The 18819-nt window shown below is 37.2% G+C and overlaps 1 protein-coding gene across 1 annotated transcript in view; it reads left to right on the forward strand.

Annotated features, from left to right (window-relative positions):
• ITGB1 (integrin subunit beta 1) overlaps positions 1 to 17583 on the forward strand; it is a 44529-nt gene extending 26946 nt beyond the window's left edge. The window contains exons 9-16 of the mRNA XM_035545568.2: positions 878 to 967; positions 1865 to 2005; positions 2128 to 2330; positions 4276 to 4514; positions 6550 to 6772; positions 7988 to 8220; positions 8977 to 9143; positions 16376 to 17583. Of these exons, the coding sequence (XP_035401461.1) occupies positions 878 to 967; positions 1865 to 2005; positions 2128 to 2330; positions 4276 to 4514; positions 6550 to 6772; positions 7988 to 8220; positions 8977 to 9143; positions 16376 to 16441 (1362 nt within the window). The 3' untranslated portion in view covers positions 16442 to 17583. The remainder of the gene's footprint in view (positions 1 to 877; positions 968 to 1864; positions 2006 to 2127; positions 2331 to 4275; positions 4515 to 6549; positions 6773 to 7987; positions 8221 to 8976; positions 9144 to 16375) is intronic.
• The last annotated feature ends 1236 nt before the right edge of the window (positions 17584 to 18819 follow it).

Consider the following 18819-nt stretch of genomic DNA (forward strand, 5'->3'; position numbering starts at 1 on the left):
GGTTTGGACTGAATTAATTAAAGTGGCTTAATTTAAAATTAAAACAAGTATGGATGGAAGTGATCACAGTAGTATTTTGCTATTTATGTTTTTGTTATTAAACCTTTTTTTAAGTCATTCAAAGTGATACTGAACATGTTAGTAATTTCCAAGGAGAAAACAGTTCTCGTACCTCCTTAGTAAATAATCCTCCTTTTCTCTTTTTATACCTTTATAGATATAAGGCAGTGGAGAACATATTTGCAATGCTACTTTTTATGAATGTTTTTACAACAAAATAGCTTAGGAGAGTGTAGACACCTATGAAAGAACATATTTTGTCCTTTTTGCTCTATTTATATTCATGATGGTTAAAATTGAATGTTGGATGTGATTATGAAATAAGAAATTACTATATAAAAGAGATGCTTATTTTTCCTCATTTTAATGCAACAAGGTATAATTCATTCTTTTATCTGTATTCAAATTGTAAGGTTTTTTTCCACTGGAAATCATCTTTTTTACATCTATCTCTAGAAGTGTTGTGCTTCTTTTTTAAGATCTTGAAGATGTGTGTGGTAAATTTGTGCAAGAGAACATCTTTTATTCTATTTTGTTTTATTCTGTTACCATAAAATCAATGTCTTAATTGACAAATTTAAAGTGTAAATGTAGAAGAGAAAGATGGATATTTTTTTTTTATTCCAGTATTCCTTTGTATAACCTCAAAAATCATGAAGAACGCTGGCAACACTTCAGCTTTATTTTTTGAAGTACTTGATCTTGACTAGTTAATCCAGTAAAGCATTATATCACCATACAGGTATTTACACTACAATTTATACTTGGTTTGTTAGTCAGGCTGTAACTTCCCTTTTACTTTTGTAAATATTGACAGGAACTGAAAAATCTGATACCAAAATCAGCAGTGGGAACGTTGTCTTCAAACTCCAGCAATGTGATTCAGCTGATCATTGATGCATACAATGTGAGTTCAGATTTTGTTTGTATAGTATTTGTTTTTCTTGCTTCTAACTTACTATGATTTTTTCCAAGGTAGATTTTAAATTTTTCTACAAAATAGGAAGTTTGTATTCTAAACTGTAACTGTACAGCCAGTGCACTAAAACCACATCAGACTTTCAGGCACTGTGGTGATCAGAGCTTAGATGACTAGAAAGATACACGCTTACGGTCACTTAACCTCTTTACTACTACTTTCTAATTTTATCATCTATGTTTTCCCTTTAAACAAACAAACATAACCCTTCCTTTAGGACCTTTGGCTCTTTGCCTTATTTTAACATGGAAAAGGAATGGGCCATTTTTCAACCTGGAAAATGTCTCCATCAACCTCAGTGGTTCTTACATTTGGCTCCAAAATATTTTCTTCATAGCTGTGTTGTGTAAATGAGAACCGTTCCCCCTTTGGAGTACATAGAACAAGTGTCTGCCAACATCCATGCGTAGCAGGGCTCAGGTGTGAGAAGGGGTCACCACGCGTAAGGATGGGCAGCCCTGAGGCTGTCTGTCTCAGCACACTGGAACTGCCCAGCCCAGAAACCTGGAAGGCTGGGGCAAAGTGTTCCAGTCTGCTGGGCACGGGCAGACGCTGCAGCATTTCCCTCTGCTTAAAACATACCTGAGGGAGAAGAGCGTACTTGGACCTTGTTGTGTTAAGAGCCAGAGGCCACTTGTGCTTCCCCTTGAGAGCCACTGGGCACAATGCGCAGTGGGACTGGGAGCAGGTCCCAAAGCCTCTTTTGCTCATTCTCCTGCACGTCTTGCATTTCCTGGCATATCTCTGCATCAGTAGGAGTGAGGGAGAGTTCATCAAAATGCTTTTGCAACTCCATTCTGAGTTAGCTAATAGCAATTGTTTTAGTCCCTTTCTTCAGAGGTTATCCTGGAAAACAGTAAGCTACCAAAAGGAGTGGCAATCAGTTACAAGTCTTACTGCAAGAATGGAGTGAATGACACACAAGAAGATGGAAGGAAATGTTCCAACATTTCAATAGGAGATGAGGTAACTTACAATACATGTGCTACTCTGAAATTTCATTGAAAGTGTCCAGTATTTATTGTTTTTTTATAAATATTACTAAGTTTCTTTTAATAATATAGCACTCCATTTATTTTTGTTTGCAGGTTAGATTTGAGATTAATGTAACAGCTAATGAATGTCCAAAGAAAGGACAAAATGAAACAATTAAAATCAAACCACTGGGATTCACTGAAGAAGTGGAAATTAATCTCCAGTTCATCTGCGAATGTCAGTGTCAAAGCGAAGGAGAACCTAATAGTCCAGCCTGCCATGAAGGGAATGGAACATTTGAATGTGGTGCATGCAGGTAAATATATAGATCTTATTTATTTTTGCAAATGGGAAATATGAGCTAGATTTGGTTTACTTAATTAAGGTTTATTTGATTTTAAGAATTTTTGAATGAAGGAACAAGAATTATTGTTATAACCCTATTTCTTTTAGGACATTTTGACATACTGTCATATATCTGCAAATAATCCTTGTGCTGGAATTCATAATATCGATCATTATATTGGAGCTATTGCACACATCAGAATTAGAATGTGGCCTTGGGTTAGTCCTTTAAAAGATATAGGCTTTAATGCTTTTTTTGTTCCCATATTTAATTTTAAGGGCTATCTAATGTAGCGGAATTATAGGAGAAAATGGGATTAACTTGTGATGTTTTTGCAAATATTAATACTTATCTAATTTTGTCTTTCTAATGTGAATTCTGCTGATTTCAAGAAATTCAAAGTCTTCCTAGGTTTTGATAGGAGCTCCTACCTAGGTTGGCACCAATTATTCCATAGAAGGGAAGAGTAAAGTAGTTGTTCTTTTGCGACTTTTATTTTGGATGACTTCTTCTCCCTCAGTCTCTTCCCCATATGTTATTTTTAACCTTTTAGGGTCTTATTAAAATGTTTCTTCTAATTACATGCATCTATAAATCTTTATGTGTAATCTTTTATATATTTATGCCTTTGAAATTTCCATTATTGCCAATCATAGTTATTAGATCAGATGTATATCTCTCATTACACATTTGAAAGTCAAGTAAAATGATACTGGATTTTCTGGATTTACACACCACTAAGAGAGTAGTTGAAGATTGACCTCTAGTACGTCAAGGTTTAAGGCTTTTTTTCCCAAGAAACCTACAGCAAAAATGAAAACAGTCTCTTTTTGGAAACCCTTAAGACAAGAATGCAAAGACCAGAACAAAATTAAGTAGTTCCCAAGGAAAACAAGATCCAGGACTTCAGAAAACAGTACTGGTTCCTGCTCAGTGAACTGTAGCTGAAATAAGAGTTATAAATCTTTTTCCTCATACTTCAATATGCAATTATTTATGTGACTGAAAATAAAGGAGAAGTTACTGACTTCAAGTTCATAGGACTTCTGGTGTAGGACTGACTAATATCTTTGTGGTGAAGCTGATGACTGTAGAGAACTGAGTGTTTGAAAGAATGACATATGGCTCTTAACTCCTTAATACTCAGTAAGTTGAAGAATAACTGCTTCAGACAATAAACACTGAATAAATTGCTTCATTTTGAAGACATTTTTTGGTGTTACCTTTAAATAATGAACCATCAATGACCGTAGAAGGAATTATTAAACTTGGTATCCCTGTTATTAGCGTCCCCATGATTTCACACAGGGGATAACAGACCTGTGGATAAGAACAGCCTTTTGCTTTTGGAGCAAGAGCAGTTTCATGATGGAAGCATCATCTCTGATTGACAGGTGACAACAGCTTGCCAATTGCTGAACAAGAACAAACTCCATTTCTTGATCATTGCTTTATGCTTCATAAGTGCTGAGCCCCAAAGATCTCAGCTGAATTTGCTGGTGCTCAGCAGCTCTGAAGATCAGCTACTCCCCTGACTAGTTGCTGCTGTTCATGGGAAATTCTTTCATTGAAAGTTAACAGCAGCTACAGTGAACAGTTACTGTCACTTAGAAGTAATTACGGTTCTGTCACATTGGAGAGGAATTAATAGTGGTTATGTGGCAATCTAGTTAGAGGTGGTGACAACAGTTTCTCACCTGGAAAAAGTAATCAGGATAGGAGCATCTTAGTCGAGTTACCTCCAGCAGCTTCAAGACCTGTTAAGTAGCTAGAAATCCTATTTTAAATTTAACCTGGAACTTTCATTGAGATAAGTCACTATTCCTCCTGTTCTCTGTGCTATTTTTGCAGTCTTTTTATTGTATATGTTTTAATTAATTAGGTTTACATTTTCAGTCATGTTCTTACCTTGCAGATGTAATGAAGGACGAATTGGAAGACTTTGTGAATGTAGTACAGATGAAGTAAATAGTGAGGATATGGATGCTTACTGCAGGAGGGAGAACAGTACAGAAATATGTAGTAACAATGGAGAATGCATTTGTGGACAATGTGTATGCAAGAAAAGAGAAAACACCAACGAAGTGTATTCTGGCAAATATTGTGAATGTGATAACTTCAACTGTGATCGATCAAATGGTTTGATTTGTGGAGGTGAGAAGTAACTTCAGACTTTTTTATAGACAAAACTGGTGAATAGTTTACAAGTCTGTCAACTGTACCCTGTAAAGCAGTGATACTTAGCTTAAAAATACATATCTACTTGATGAGATGAGAAAATGCACAGAGTAACAGTGACTGAAAACACTTTTTATTAATAAAACAGCCCTTTGTGATCCTGAACATAGGGTATGTTAATACATGTTTCAGCCTTCCTTGATTCAGAGCTAAAAGGATATAAACTGGAACTTGACTTCTGCTGTTTATTACAGAATTGCCCTCAGGTATTATAGTAAAGAATGCTGAGACAACTGTCATGAGATTATAAAGTTATTCTGGCTCAGTGTAACCACTGCATCAATAAAAAGAGATAATGACCTCAGTTTACTTGTAATAGTGTTTGAGCTTGTGCTTGACAACATACCAGTGAGATGCCATCTTGAGACTATTTTGAAAGGTGAGTGAAGCTTAGAATGTGCTAGCCCCAGAAAGATGCCTTAAGTGCGTGAAACAAGACTCTAAATGGCACTTTATTCTGAAATTAAAAGCAATTTAGAAAATCCTCTAGCAGCGAGTGTCTAACTTAATTTTGCTGCATATATTTTTGTCCTGCAACTTCCTTAGGTTTCTTCATACGTGGAAGTAGCTGGTGGGAGTGTAACTACTACCTCAGTTTTGACTGCGATCCAAAAAATGAAACAGAGAAGCTGCTAAGCTTTAAGAGAATACCTAATCTGTCTGATTTAGATGGAATACACCTGTTGCTCATCAGCTGTCCAAAGGATAGGAGCAGTGGTGGTGGTGTCCCAAAATAGTTGGTGACAGAGGAGTGTTGACCTGAACACTTTATTTTCAATGGAGAAGAAGAAGTGTAGCCAGAGATCTTTCCATTCCATCCAAATTGCCTTTTTTGAGATATGGATATCTGTTTCCTCTGTAGGGAATGTAAAGAGCGTAAAGCTCAGGTGAGATGGAGTTACAGTAGCTGAAAGGTTTTATAAGGAGCCTAAGGGAGCTCTGCACTGGTGTGGCCTCACCTCAAGTATTGTGTGCATTTTGGGGCACTACAGTATAAAAAGGACTTAAAACTATTAGAGACTCCTCCAAAAGAAGGCAACAAAGATGGCGAAGGGACTAGGGGGGAACGTATGTTAGAAGCGGATGAGGTCCCTGGGTTTGTTCAGCCCAGAGCAGAGCAGGCTGAGGGGGAGGCCTCATGGCGGCCTGCAGCTCCCTCACGAGGGGAGCGGAGGGGCAGGCGCTGAGTTCTGCTCTCTGGGGACAGCGACAGGACCTGAGGGAACGGCATGGAGCTGGGACAGGGGAGGGTCAGGCTGGGTGTTAGGAAAAGGTTCTGCACCAGGAGTGTTGTCAGGCACTGGGCCAGGCTCCCCAGGGCAGTGGTCATGGCACTGGGCCTGCCGGAGTTCAAGAAGCGTTTGGACAACGCTCTCAGACATAGGGTCTGATGTTTGGGTGGTCCTGTGTGGAGCCAGGAGTTGGACTTGATGATCCTTGTGGGTCCCGTCCAACTCAGAATATTCTATATTTCTAGGTGTTTCATTTTTCTATGTTATAAAGTCTAAGTCAGTGCATTCCTCATCTTTTTAGATTTTGCATTATAAATTTACATAGAGATAGGTACAGTAGTGATCAATAAATATTGATCTGTAGAGTATTTATATACACACAAAATTGCCAATTGAAGCAGTGCTGTGATGCTATCCACCCATGAGGTATGGCCATCACATTACACTGTTTTGATCAGCTTTCCCTAGTCTCATCGTTTTGTTTATGAAAGGAAATCCAAATGTAGGAAAATGGGAGAAGGAAAGAAACTTCTGTAAGTAGTTCTTTAAGGACATAAATTTATTTTTTAGCTCTTTTGATTCATTAGTATATTCATTTTTTGTCCACCAGAGTTTTCTTTTCCCTATGTATTTGAAGATGGTAAACATTTTGTTTCTTAATGTCATAAACTTGTTTAATATAAGACTTCATTTAACTGAAATATCTTTTCAATGCTCAGGAAATGGTATCTGCAAATGCAGAGTGTGTGAGTGTTTCCCCAACTTCACTGGCAGTGCTTGTGATTGCTCCCTGGATACTACTCCATGTATGGCATCTAACGGGCAGATTTGCAATGGAAGAGGAACCTGTGAATGTGGAACTTGTAATTGTACAGATCCCAAATTCCAAGGCCCCACATGTGAAATGTGTCAGACTTGCCTTGGTGTCTGTGCAGAGCACAAGTAAGTATCTAGAAAACCAAATCCTAGCTTCCATTCATTTGGCTTCATGGTGAATTTATGCGTAATTTGAAAAATATGGTGTGCCCTGAAATGCAGGAATATAATGCCATCTGTTTAGGTAATAAAAGTCTTAAGGTGAGAATCAAGAATTACAAACTAAACAGTGTTAAATTCTTTCTAAAAATTCTTTCTTAAATTCTTTCACTGCTGTTTTTTGTTACGCACAGAAATGGGTGTATTACGTTAAATCAGTTTTATCCGTTCACGTTGACTTGGGCAGGTTACAACTTTCCCCTATTTCATGTATGACTGCTAACAGCCAACTTTCTGCAGAGTTGCAGGAAGCTTAGGTCTGATGTGACAGGCTGTAAAGTCAAGTCCCACCGTCTTGACCTTTTGAAATTAATGCAGCAAAAGTAAGCATAGATAAACTGCACAGTTTCCAGAATAGTTAAAATTTCAGCTTAGCTTTTTGCTTAGAACTTCTGTTTTGTTTTTAAACTTTTTTTTTCTAAAATCCTGTTGAAGAACTCAGATTATCCTGACAGGCAAAAACTAAACTTGGATGTGTGGGAGCCAATGAAATCTGCATCCCTGTCTTAGGAAATCCAGATTTTTGCAAGGAAACTGTTCTCTACATGAAATAAATTTGAGTAGTGGCTCTGCTGATTCCTGGCTTTGTGCAACTGACTGTAAGATTTCTCTCAGCTCAGTCTTTTTACTATAAAAATCCTGCTCAGTCTGCTATTTTTCAATGATTTATTCAAGTGATATCTTACTGTAAAACTAATTACACGGTTTGTTCTTTTTAACCCATCAGTCTCTCAGATACTGTTTCATTGTAAATCTTCTGCTCCTACACTAACTTCTTTGAGAGAATATTCATTTTCCAGGTGTAACTATTGAAAATGTTTTAGAATTATTTCCTTTTAGAAGTTTAGGTCTTTTATCTTTTTTTTTTTAACCCCCTGTCCTTGAAGCTTTCCAGTCATTCAGTAAAACAGAAATTTGGCAAAGCAGGTTTTTGTTAATCAAAAGATACATTAATGTTACGACTGGTTTAAAAAAAAAGTCTTGCTTCTTTTTTTTTCTTGGTTTTATGGCAATGTTTTTGTTTTTTGTTTTTTTCCTCTCATTTACATTTCTTTAGATTAAATGCTAAAAATCTTTTGTGAACATACTAGAAAGCATTGCTTCTGATTTGCATTTCCACAGGGACTGTGTTCAATGCAGAGCTTTCAATAAGGGTGAAAAGAAAGAAACATGTTCTCAGGAATGTATGCATTTTAACATGACACGGGTAGAAAGTCGAGACAAATTGCCGCAACCCGGCCAGCCCGATCCACTGTCTCATTGCAAAGAGAAGGACGTCGATGACTGCTGGTTCTACTTCACATACTCCGTCAACTCAAATGGTGAAGCCAATGTCCACGTGGTAGAGACCCCAGGTATAAACATGATGTTGTCATTTCTCTGTCACCTTAATTCCCGCACTTACATAGTACAAAGTCGCTCCGGTTGTTTTGCCTGAGTTAGATGCATTCAGCAATAGGATCTATTTCCTGAGTGAGAGTTGCTTATATCTGGAAACACAGTGGCTTTTTTAAAAACATAAGTCTCTCTAGATCTCTTTTTTCTTTAGGCTGACGGGAACGGGTTTTGTTTTTTAAAAACAAAAAAATCAGGTATATAGATTTGTTTTCCATTTGTTAGTATTTTTTTTCTTTCAGTAGAGATCGATTCCTAAGATGAGAAAATATTTAAAAGGAAAAAAAAAGTTGCGTAGAAGCAAAGTGTTAGTTGCTAACTAGCACATATCTAAGTAACATCTATATATATTACTTACAGTCTGAGATAAAATGAGGAACACCTTTTTTAACTTACAGCTCTTGCATGTTTAAAATACAATTGCTAGCTATTTTATTCTTATACTCTGGATGAATTGCTTAAAGGGTTAGCAGTGTGTAGACTTCAGAATATTAAATATTCTATTGCTAAGATTAAACAAAAATTAGAAGGATAAAAATAAGATGGAATGTTACGAGATGTTCTGTACTAAAACTTTAGTAATTTGAAGTGAAAGTAGTATTATCTTTGGTACTTGTAAATACTGGCTTCAGTACAAAATAAAATTTTAAAGGCATCTTCATACACATTACCTTCACCATTCTGTAAAATCTATTTTTCCTTGTTTTGTTCCCTAGAATGCCCTAGTGGCCCTGACATCATTCCCATTGTAGCTGGTGTGGTTGCTGGAATTGTTCTTATTGGACTTGCATTGTTATTGATTTGGAAACTATTAATGATCATTCATGACAGAAGAGAATTTGCTAAATTTGAAAAGGAGAAGATGAATGCCAAGTGGGATACGGTAAGTGAGGAGGCTTTTATCTGTATAAAAGCTGCAGTAGTTGGTGAGGATTAGAAGATTGTTGTTCACATGCCCTACATGTTTCAGATTTGTTTCTCCATAGGACAGGAATACAGAAATATCCTTATTTTAAGCTGATTTAAAACGTGTCATTTGTTACCAATAGCAAAACAAAAGCAAACAAACAAAAAATCACAGTCCTCTTCAAGAAGAACATCTTGGTTTAGAAAAGTGAGTAATAACTTCAGTTGGAATAAAATTTCAGAGAGAAAATGTTATGGTGAGAGAATAGTTCAGCTTTGCAGTTGTACCACGTTCTGTAAGATACTATTAAAATGTCTGTTAGAAGGTGAAAATCACACTTGTATAAAATAAAGAAGGAAATTTTATGCTTATGAAAGAGATCTTGTAAGTATTCACATGGGATTAGTTGGGAGATTTCAATAACTGGTTGCAAGGTCATGATTGGTGCTGGCTTGTTGAAATCTTCCCAACCTCTTGACAACAGAAAAAATATGGAAGTAAAGCAAGCCTATGGTCTGTAGGCTTACATATGATATTGGGTCTCTGCCTCTGGGAAATGCTAGGAATCTGCTAATCAAAAACCCTATGCTACTGTTCTATAGGTCAATACCCATATACGGTTGGTGAGAGAATAATTTGAAAAAATCTCCTAGGATGTCTTCTGTTAAGAAAATTAAGTCTAAATTGGAAAAATAATACTAACAGTTTTCTTTTTATATATGGCATGATTTTTTCAGTAACAGTTGAGAATGTTGCTTTTTTTTCCCTGTTGAATTATTCGACATTGACCATTTCTTTTACTTCAGCAAGAAAACCCAATATACAAGAGTCCTATTAACAATTTCAAGAATCCAAACTATGGACGTAAAGCTGGTCTCTAAGGCTCAGTTTGTATCTTCTTTCATTTTCTTCCTTTTTTTTCCTTTGCATGTCACTTCGAACTCACTGTGTGTCACAGTCAGTTAATCACAATTTGAGTCTTGTGCAGTTTATCTACTGCTGCTTCAATTCTGGGGTTTTAAAGAATGCAGCTTGAAAGTCTAACTTGTTTTGACAGAAAGATTGCTTACTTACTAATACCACCAGTACTGGCTTAAACTATTCTACCAGTGATATATTTTTTTAAATGAACTATTTGTGAATAACTATGTGGGTATGTAATAGAACAGTTCTTTGGATTAAAGAAGCTCTTTGGATTGTGAAGAAATGCAGTGTTCAGGGAAGGATTTATCTTCTACACCCTCAAATCAGCAATCAGTTTACTTAAAACAGATGTGTTTGCAAAGCTGGTTTAGATATTCCTGAGATATCCAGCCTATAAATATAATATTTTTTAAGTGCTTTGGCTTATTAACCTAGCATAGAATGAGCCTGAATTTAAAGTGTGAAATGCATATACTCTACTCATTTGGTAATTAAATATGCATCTTATTTTTTCCATCCCTATTTCTGTTGTAACTGGCAATGTCAATCCTTGTAGCTCAGTCAGCTTGGGGCCTTCCTTAGAAAAGAGCATTCATATGAGAGGAGGAAGTGTTCTTGTCCCCTCCAGATGTACTTTTTGCCCTAGTTTCTTAGTCCTTCCTAAACTTTGTCTGAACTCCTAATTTGTTTGGAAATGCTGACTTCAGTTCTCTTCATACCCAGAGAGAAACAGTAGTATTCAGAAGAGCAAGACAGTAAACCAGAAGCGATGGATATCCTGTGTAGACTTTAAGATTGCACTGTCTTGAATGCTTTAGGATTCTCCTCCTTCCCTGGGATTCCCAGTTGCTGGGGAAGGAGTGGGAAAGGGAGGATGAGTAGGGGAGCAGATGTCAGAGTGCTGAGAGATAAGATATGCAGAAAATCTGATTAAAGGGAGGGAGTGGGACCTGAAAACGTTGGGAAGGCAGCACATCCCTTTAAATATCAAAGGGCTTTTTTCAGGAGCTAGTGGAAGGGAAGGATCTCTTATCTCAAATTTTATTCTGTCTGCTGTTTCAATTTTTCAGTGTTGCACTTGAAAGATTTTGTAAAGAGAAAATGGGAATTAAGAGTATTTAAGCTCTTACCTGTCCTCACTATGACATTTTCAAATACTTTGTCTAGCATTCTGAGCTCCAGCTTGATGAAAAGTACTTTCCTTTTCTCTTTACAATCTTTTTATTTTCCAGTGTGTCCAAAATGGATTGTAAAAAAAAAAAAAAAAATTAAAAAAAAAAAGTTTTGCTTGCCACAGTGACCACATTCACCTTCTTTTCAATTTTTTTTCTTCTCAGAGTTGATTATTTTGGGGAGGAGATTGAGTTCTTACTCCTCTCTGATATTTCACATATTCCATCTGTTAAGTCTCTGTTACCTTCTTTTCTGCTGTTCACTGACTTGTGTATTTTCTGTTCCGTGCAGAACAAGCATGTAACAAACCACATGGTGTGTAACTTCCATTCTTTCTTCTCACTCTCTACCCATGACTCCTCCCAGGATATAATGTCTTCAGTGTTGCCATTTCTTCTCAAAATTTACTTCTTGCAGAAAGCTTTCTTTCCATGGAGAGTGAATCCTGCGTTCTTGTTTCACTTACTGTGAAAATCAAAAAATAGGAAGGAGTGTAGGTTTTCAAGTATGATTTTAATCCTTTCTAGTATCCATGGAAATATCCGATCCTTGGAGAGAGAAGGCAGGCAGTTTTAGCTTTATTGGCCACCAGAAAGTATTGGCAGAACAGGTCACCCATAAGAAGAAAAAGGAGAAAGTCTTCCTTTTCCATATATCTCAGATTTTCTGGGCTTCCATTTAATACGAGAGGAAGAAAGAACTGTCTCACATTGACAAGGAAGTTTTCTGGAATCCCATTACAAGAAAAATCCACCGGAATAAGTTCCCTCCAGATGTATACATACACAATAAAAGAAATTGTGTGCACTTTGTGTATCCCTTCCATAGCAGTCATAGTGATACGTGGCCCAGTTACTGCCACGAGCAGAGCTGCAGCAGCACACAGCTCGCCATGGGCCAGGTGCCCGGGTACTTCACCAGCCCTGGGCTGTGGCACAGCGAAGGGATTGTCCCCGCAGCTCCCTTGCATCTGGTGCTCAGGGCAGCTAGGCTGAACTGAGTTCAGTTTGTCCTTGGCCTGCAGCACCGACTGCATGGTTTAGATTTGTGCCATTAAAAAAGTATTTGCTTAGTCGTAGGCTAGTTGTTTTCTTCTAGTCTTCCAGTCGTGGTAGGTGATGCCCTCTGTCATCTGTACTGCCCTCAACCTGGGCCTTTGCTTTATCCTTTGATTCAGTTGCTGTATTTACAGATTGACAGATGACTTTTTTTTTTTACTGTAAAATAATGAGTAATAATAATGATAATATAATGAATAAAACAAAAGTATGAGAGCTGAAGAACGTAAGAGCCAGCTCTTGAACAATTTGGGTGAATTTAAATATTCTGGAGTGCAGTTTCCTATAGACCTAGGGTTTAAACCCACTATATAGGTATTTCAGGTGACTGTTGAAGCAGTAAGTCCATGGAAAAAAAAAAAAGGAATAAAAAGGTTGATCAAACATCCTGTATAATAAGTTTATCCTTATAAAGCACCAGACTAAACTGTTTACTTCTGAACAGCCCAGTCTGGTTAAAAATAAGTACTGTTGCAAGAACATGACGCTTTATTCTCTCTTGACGGTATTTTTTTAAATGCCTCTATCTTTTGTCCAATGTATTTCATTCTATCTTGCATATAATTATTGTTTGTTGATTTTTGTTTTATTTTATTGTTGTTTTTGTTTAAGTGTGTGTGATGTTTTAATTTATAAGAACTTGTGGCAGAAGTTTTTCCTAACTTTGCATGCTTAAACCAGTGTGTTTTCTGCATTGGCATAAAGGAAATGGGTTTACTTACAAAGCCGTAGCTCTTGTCTAAGCAAGTTTGGAATACCATGTTTTAGTGGCCAGTTAAAAATATGGAATGCTGCTAACCTCTGGAAGTTCGTACCATGTGCCAGCTGTCAGGGGCCTAAGTGAGGTGAGAGTTGGGTTAGACTAGGGGATGTATTATTTACTACTTCCATGTTAGTTTTAATAATAAACTGTCCAGAAGACTTTGCTGAGACAGAGACTGAGCGTGGCTGGCAAGGCCAGTGCTGCCAGTGCCTGGCTAACAGAAGCCATTTGGGCGCCTCTGTTCTGGTTACAGGCAGTAAAGCCACACAAGCTGCTAAGCTGATTAAGCGTAAGGTTGGGTTAAGCTGAACAGTTCTGACTGTGGTGACTGAATCTCCGTTATTTGTAGTGGGAACAGAGACGCTCAGCTGATGTGGGGAGGCACCTGGTTAAGTGCTGCTCTGTGACCTAAATCCCAGTGTGAGTTCTTGTAAATGTAAAATGCAAGCCCAGGGGAAGACAGTACAGCATCTCACTTTCTTTGTACATAGGCCTTATGCTAGCTAAATAAAGAGCTTGTACATCTCAAATCATGATTTCTCTTGAAGAAGCATTATAATAAATATTTACAGTCATATTTTGCAAATTGCATTTTGGACCTGATTCCAAATAGAAATTACTTACATGAGTCGTACCCTGCAGATTTCCAGGTTTTACTCCTAACCTTTGGACTGATTCCTGCAATACCTGATGGATGGAAGTTACTGCTCTTTTACAAATAAGAAAATGTAAACATATACCTCCATGCTTGTGCAGGGGGTAGTCTGTTTTGTAAAATGTTGAAGGTTAAAAGCACAGAGTAACAAGTGTTATATAATGCCTTGCTGTTGAAAAGCTATGTGCATTATTTTCTAATCTGTATTCAATATAGCCTACTAAGCTTATAGACTTTCTCTGAATTACAAATTTTACTGTTTTTTTTTTTTTTCTGTGTGTGTGGATTTTTCCTATTTTGTTTATTTCCGAAGTTTTTGTTAAAACTTGTCTAGGAAACAATCAACATACGTTGCCAAGCCCTTTGAGGCATAATGAGGTATTTCAGTTACTGATGAAATCCCTCGCCCCTGGATGCTTTTTTCAGTTTAATCTGTATCTTACTGTTGCAAAACTTTTTAATAAAAAATATTCTGGGAAGAAGGTACAAGTAATTTTTGCCTTGATAATTTTTCTGGCTGAGAACTAGCCACAACACTGTGTTTCTGTCATAAATAAATTCTTTCCCTCAGCTCCCCATCCTTTTCCAAACCAGTAGATGACAGATTTTTAATCAAGAGAGAGTTGTCCTGGCATCTGATGGAAGAGCCTTTTACTGTTACTGTGTATTTGTGAAGTTTAGCCAACACTGGACACCTAGTTCCACGTTTACCTCAAACCAGATGATGCTGACTCAGGTCTTGAGGAGATGAAGTAGAGAATCTTGATTTCCAGGGAAGAGACATTGTCCAGCAGTGCAGTTTCTGGACTTGAGAGATTAGGCTGGGGTGGCAGATCTAGCAAGATTGCATGTGCTTCTTTGGTTCTGGCATGTAGAAAAGCCTACTTTAAGGAGAAATACCCTTTTTGTCTGAGAGAAACTGTGACAGAAAGGCAGAATACCAGCTAATTGGCCTTGCCCTAGCAGCAGGAGCTGCCTCTGTTGGGGTACAGTCACTTGCCCCTTACCAGGTCTCACAAATAGAAGGCAACAAACCTCCTAGGAATTGATATGAAGGTTTCAGACCAAGTTGTTTCTTGCTTGCCTTGTCACCTTTTGGCACATCCTGTGGTATTTGTAGTTGATGTTCAAGGTTTACGACCCTGGAAAAAACACGCATGCTTAATCTCTATAAATCACATATATTTACAGGGGCTTTGGGTTTCTTAGAAATAAAATGAATATTCGGAACAGCATCTCATGGCAAGATGCAACCCGTTTAATGGGTAATACTAGTCACTTAGGTTTAGACACTTTACAGAACACCTGCTATGTGCCATCTGATCTGACGTGCTGTGTGAAGTACAATAAAAGACTACTTGAAAACCTACTTTATTAAAGCAATAAGTCTCTACTAGACACAGTTTGCTCTACACCCAAAGCCGGACTATCAAAGATTAAAGAAAAAAAATGTCATCCAGGGTTGGGGCGTAGGGCTAGGATTTCCTTTGACTGTAGGAACAATAATTTTAACCTGAAATGTTTTAAATGGTTTGTAATTTAATAGAGCAGAATTGAATAATGGCGTTTTAAGTTATCACAGCTGGGAGGAACCTCAAAGGTACTCCCTTCCTAACCTTCAGATATTCCCCTGCTGCTAATGAAGGCCAGATACGGTTCTAGCCAGAGCTGTGCTCAGGCTGAGATCTGCTCTGTACTGAATTTCCTCAGAAATTATTCATACATGCGCAGAAGAGCTTTACGTTGATAAACAATGTTTATTTAGCTTGAAGTGTAGTGGTGGTAAGAGTACAGTACTGGAGATGCAGGCTGTATCAGTAGAGTTCTAGCAGGTGGAGTTTCTTCTAATAAGATTTAACTATTCATTTAGAGTTCAAGGAGTTCATCGTAGGTGTGCAAAGATGTGCCATAAATGGAGTAAGATTTACTGAGATAAAAGGAAACTTGGGGACAAGGGAAGTTTAAACTTAAAGTAAGCTTATTTTAGAGGTTTTCAAATCTCAGTAAGAGAGATATAAGCAGTTACGTGGGCATTCCTCGTATCAGTAGAAATAATGTTTTTATTACAGCATTCTCACCAGGACAGTAATCTCTTTTAACTATGCATTTTCTGTATATTGGGATGGGGGGAAACCTGCAGGAATAAAATGAGAATGACAAGTGCTAATGTTCAACATTAGATATTGTATGTGTATTGTTAAAATAGTACAAGCCTTTCCAATCTGTTACTAGAATTAAATTATAATATGAAATAAGCTATTTAAATATTAATTTTAGCAGAATGTGGTCTGTGATCTGTCATAGTTTCAGAAGATATCATTTGCAGTTCTTTAAAAAAGCATAATGGGCTACAGACCTGAGTTGACTGCTCAGCCCTGAGATACGAGCATATGAGGTGCAGCAGTATTGAAGGAAACCTGTGGCATAAACTGAATAGGATCATGCCCTAACCCTTTGCTTTATTAGCTAAGCATGCCTTTGTTAAAGTTGCAAGAGGGAAAAATAGTTTGACTTAAGCTGTTTGTATACAAACAAAACATTTGTGGATAATTTCTTAAGCTAATTTTCATACTTCTTGCAAACAGTGCTTTTTTCATCTCTTTGAATGTTAATATAAATGTTTTTCTTTTTCTAGGGTGAAAATCCTATTTACAAGAGTGCAGTGACAACTGTGGTCAATCCTAAATATGAGGGAAAATGAACACTGCTTGTATAACTTCACAACACTGTATGCAGCATAGCAATTTTTGTAGTCACAGTAAGATAGATTTAGGGCAAACTGCAGTGATTTTACTAATTCATTACATATAGGTTTGTTTTCCTGTTCAGGTTTTGAGAATGTACCATATGTAATTTTTTTTATTTTTATTTTTTTTGCAAATAAAAATAATCAGTGCCGGGGTCTGACAAAAAAACTTGAGACTGTATAGCCTAGTCAGCTAAGGTCACATGGTGCCTTTTTGACCTTTTTCCACTCCCTTGCTGTGAATCTAGATCTTCTACAGGGTGTGATACTGCTATGACATGACGGGAGGGAAATGGTTAAAGCAATCAGCATGAGGGCTCTGCCTAGCCATTTAGTATTAAAATTTTTAGCTTTACAGGGAAATCAGGGCTTGAGTTTGCAGGTATAATTAAACTCATGTAGCATGGAGCTGGTGAATAACTGGTGTTCTACTTACTAGATATATGATTAAGTATATGGTAAGTTGAGTAAGTTGGAAATGAGGAGAGTAAAGGACTGAAAAAGTGTGTGCATACTTATTTTTAATTTTTTAATTGCTTATTGCCAGGTTATGGTTAAGATGAAAGGGTTTGGAAAGAATTTTAAGAAGGAATAAATAGCTTTAAAACACGTGCCATTACTGAAAAAGTTGCTGACTGGTAACTTGCCTAGTTTTTCTTTGTAAATTCAAGCCCTGGGTGGCAGTATCATGAAGTACTTTACCAAGACATCCTCAAAACCCATAAGGGCCTTATGTCATACTGTGTCTTTCTTCTGTAATGTTTCCTTAGTTTAAAGCCTGGTGCTTTGTCACCCTTCTAATCTTTTTAATGTATTTGTTTGCAATTCTTTTTGTAATATTTTTGTATCAACACAAGCTTTTTTTTTTTTTGGGGCAGTCTTAGCTGTAAATTTGCCTTTGCCCTGTAGCTAAGATTGCATAATTTGTCATGTGACAAGTCACACATTTTTGACATGTGCCATGTATATTTGCCTTTGACCATTCAAACTGCATCCTAGTCATCTTCTTGTTTTAAGTGCCTTTTTATTTTAACAGATGTTCACTTTTTACAGTGCTATTACTGAAGTTATTTATTAAATAAAAGTACCTTAAAATACTTGAATCTTGTCTCTTTGTCTTTTAAAGATGATACAATTGGGAAAAAAAAGAACTATGTCTGGGAAAGAGGTGTAATAGATATCTTAATAATACAAAGTACATCTTTTACATCAAATTTGAGAAACCTTAAGTTAAAAAGGTAGGTTAGGTAAAAACGATCTTGGGTAACAGAAGTCATTTGTTGTATAAAAATGCATAAAGGCCAGGGTGCAGCACATACAGCATCAACGTATCGTGTACAGTGACAACTGATGTTAAGCCGCTGCCTTTTATTTGTATGTGTGCTAAAGAAGTTCTGTAGTTCAATACTCTTCTATCAAATGGACTATGTGGTTAATGCTGTTTCACAACACACAACATGAGAAAAATAATGCATTTTTAGGAAATGAAAGTGTTAATGAATTTTTAAGGGTGCAATGTTCTAGATATATTATCAAAACCACTTCGTAATTAAAAACATGGTATAGTATGTTCATGGAATCGACTCTGTATGATTTTGTTTTTTTTTTTTTTTTTAAACTTCTCAGGATAAACTGAAGTAGCAGTAGATATGGCGTGTCTGTGTGTGTTGGTGTCTCCAAGGGTGGGGGAGATCTGCATCACTGCTGGAGCAGCGCCTTCACAGCTAGCAGCAACAGGGGAATGGAGATACAGGGGCCAGCTCCTGGTTAGACCAAGCCCAGTCACTGCAGGGACAGACACTGTCTGTCTGTCTCCCACTAGTGGGCCTTCATTGTGATCAGCCAGAAAGGGGAAATCAGATGAGGGCATTCATCCCGAGTGCTGTTTTTTGCCTGTGTCTATGTACATATTTTGTGTGTACACACTTGCTGTGTGCTTCAGCTCACTATCAGTTGGCCCTGGCGACGTGGTACTGCAGCAGCCTTGCTTCCCTTGGGCTACTGGATTTGGCAACAGGTACGTTTTTTGCTGGTTGGTGCAAATGAGAGCAAATTCACAGATTGGAAGAAGCCATGCAATATTGTAGAATATTGTAGCCTGCTGTCCTTCATAACAAAGTCCACAGCAGTGCTCTGGATTGCTTCTTACTTTGAGAATGCGCTTGTGTTCCCATTCCAAATACGGAAAACAAAAGCATTGTAAATAATAATTTAATCAGATTTACTTTGGACAAAATTATCTATAGTCAAAAAGTTCGTATTTCTCTATTTTTTTATCCATTTTCCCTAAACAGAAGTGTCAATGTGTGACAGCCTAACTCAATCAACTGGTA

This window comes from Cygnus atratus, chromosome 2 (assembly GCF_013377495.2).
Source record: "Cygnus atratus isolate AKBS03 ecotype Queensland, Australia chromosome 2, CAtr_DNAZoo_HiC_assembly, whole genome shotgun sequence".
Lineage (NCBI taxonomy): Eukaryota > Metazoa > Chordata > Aves > Anseriformes > Anatidae > Cygnus > Cygnus atratus.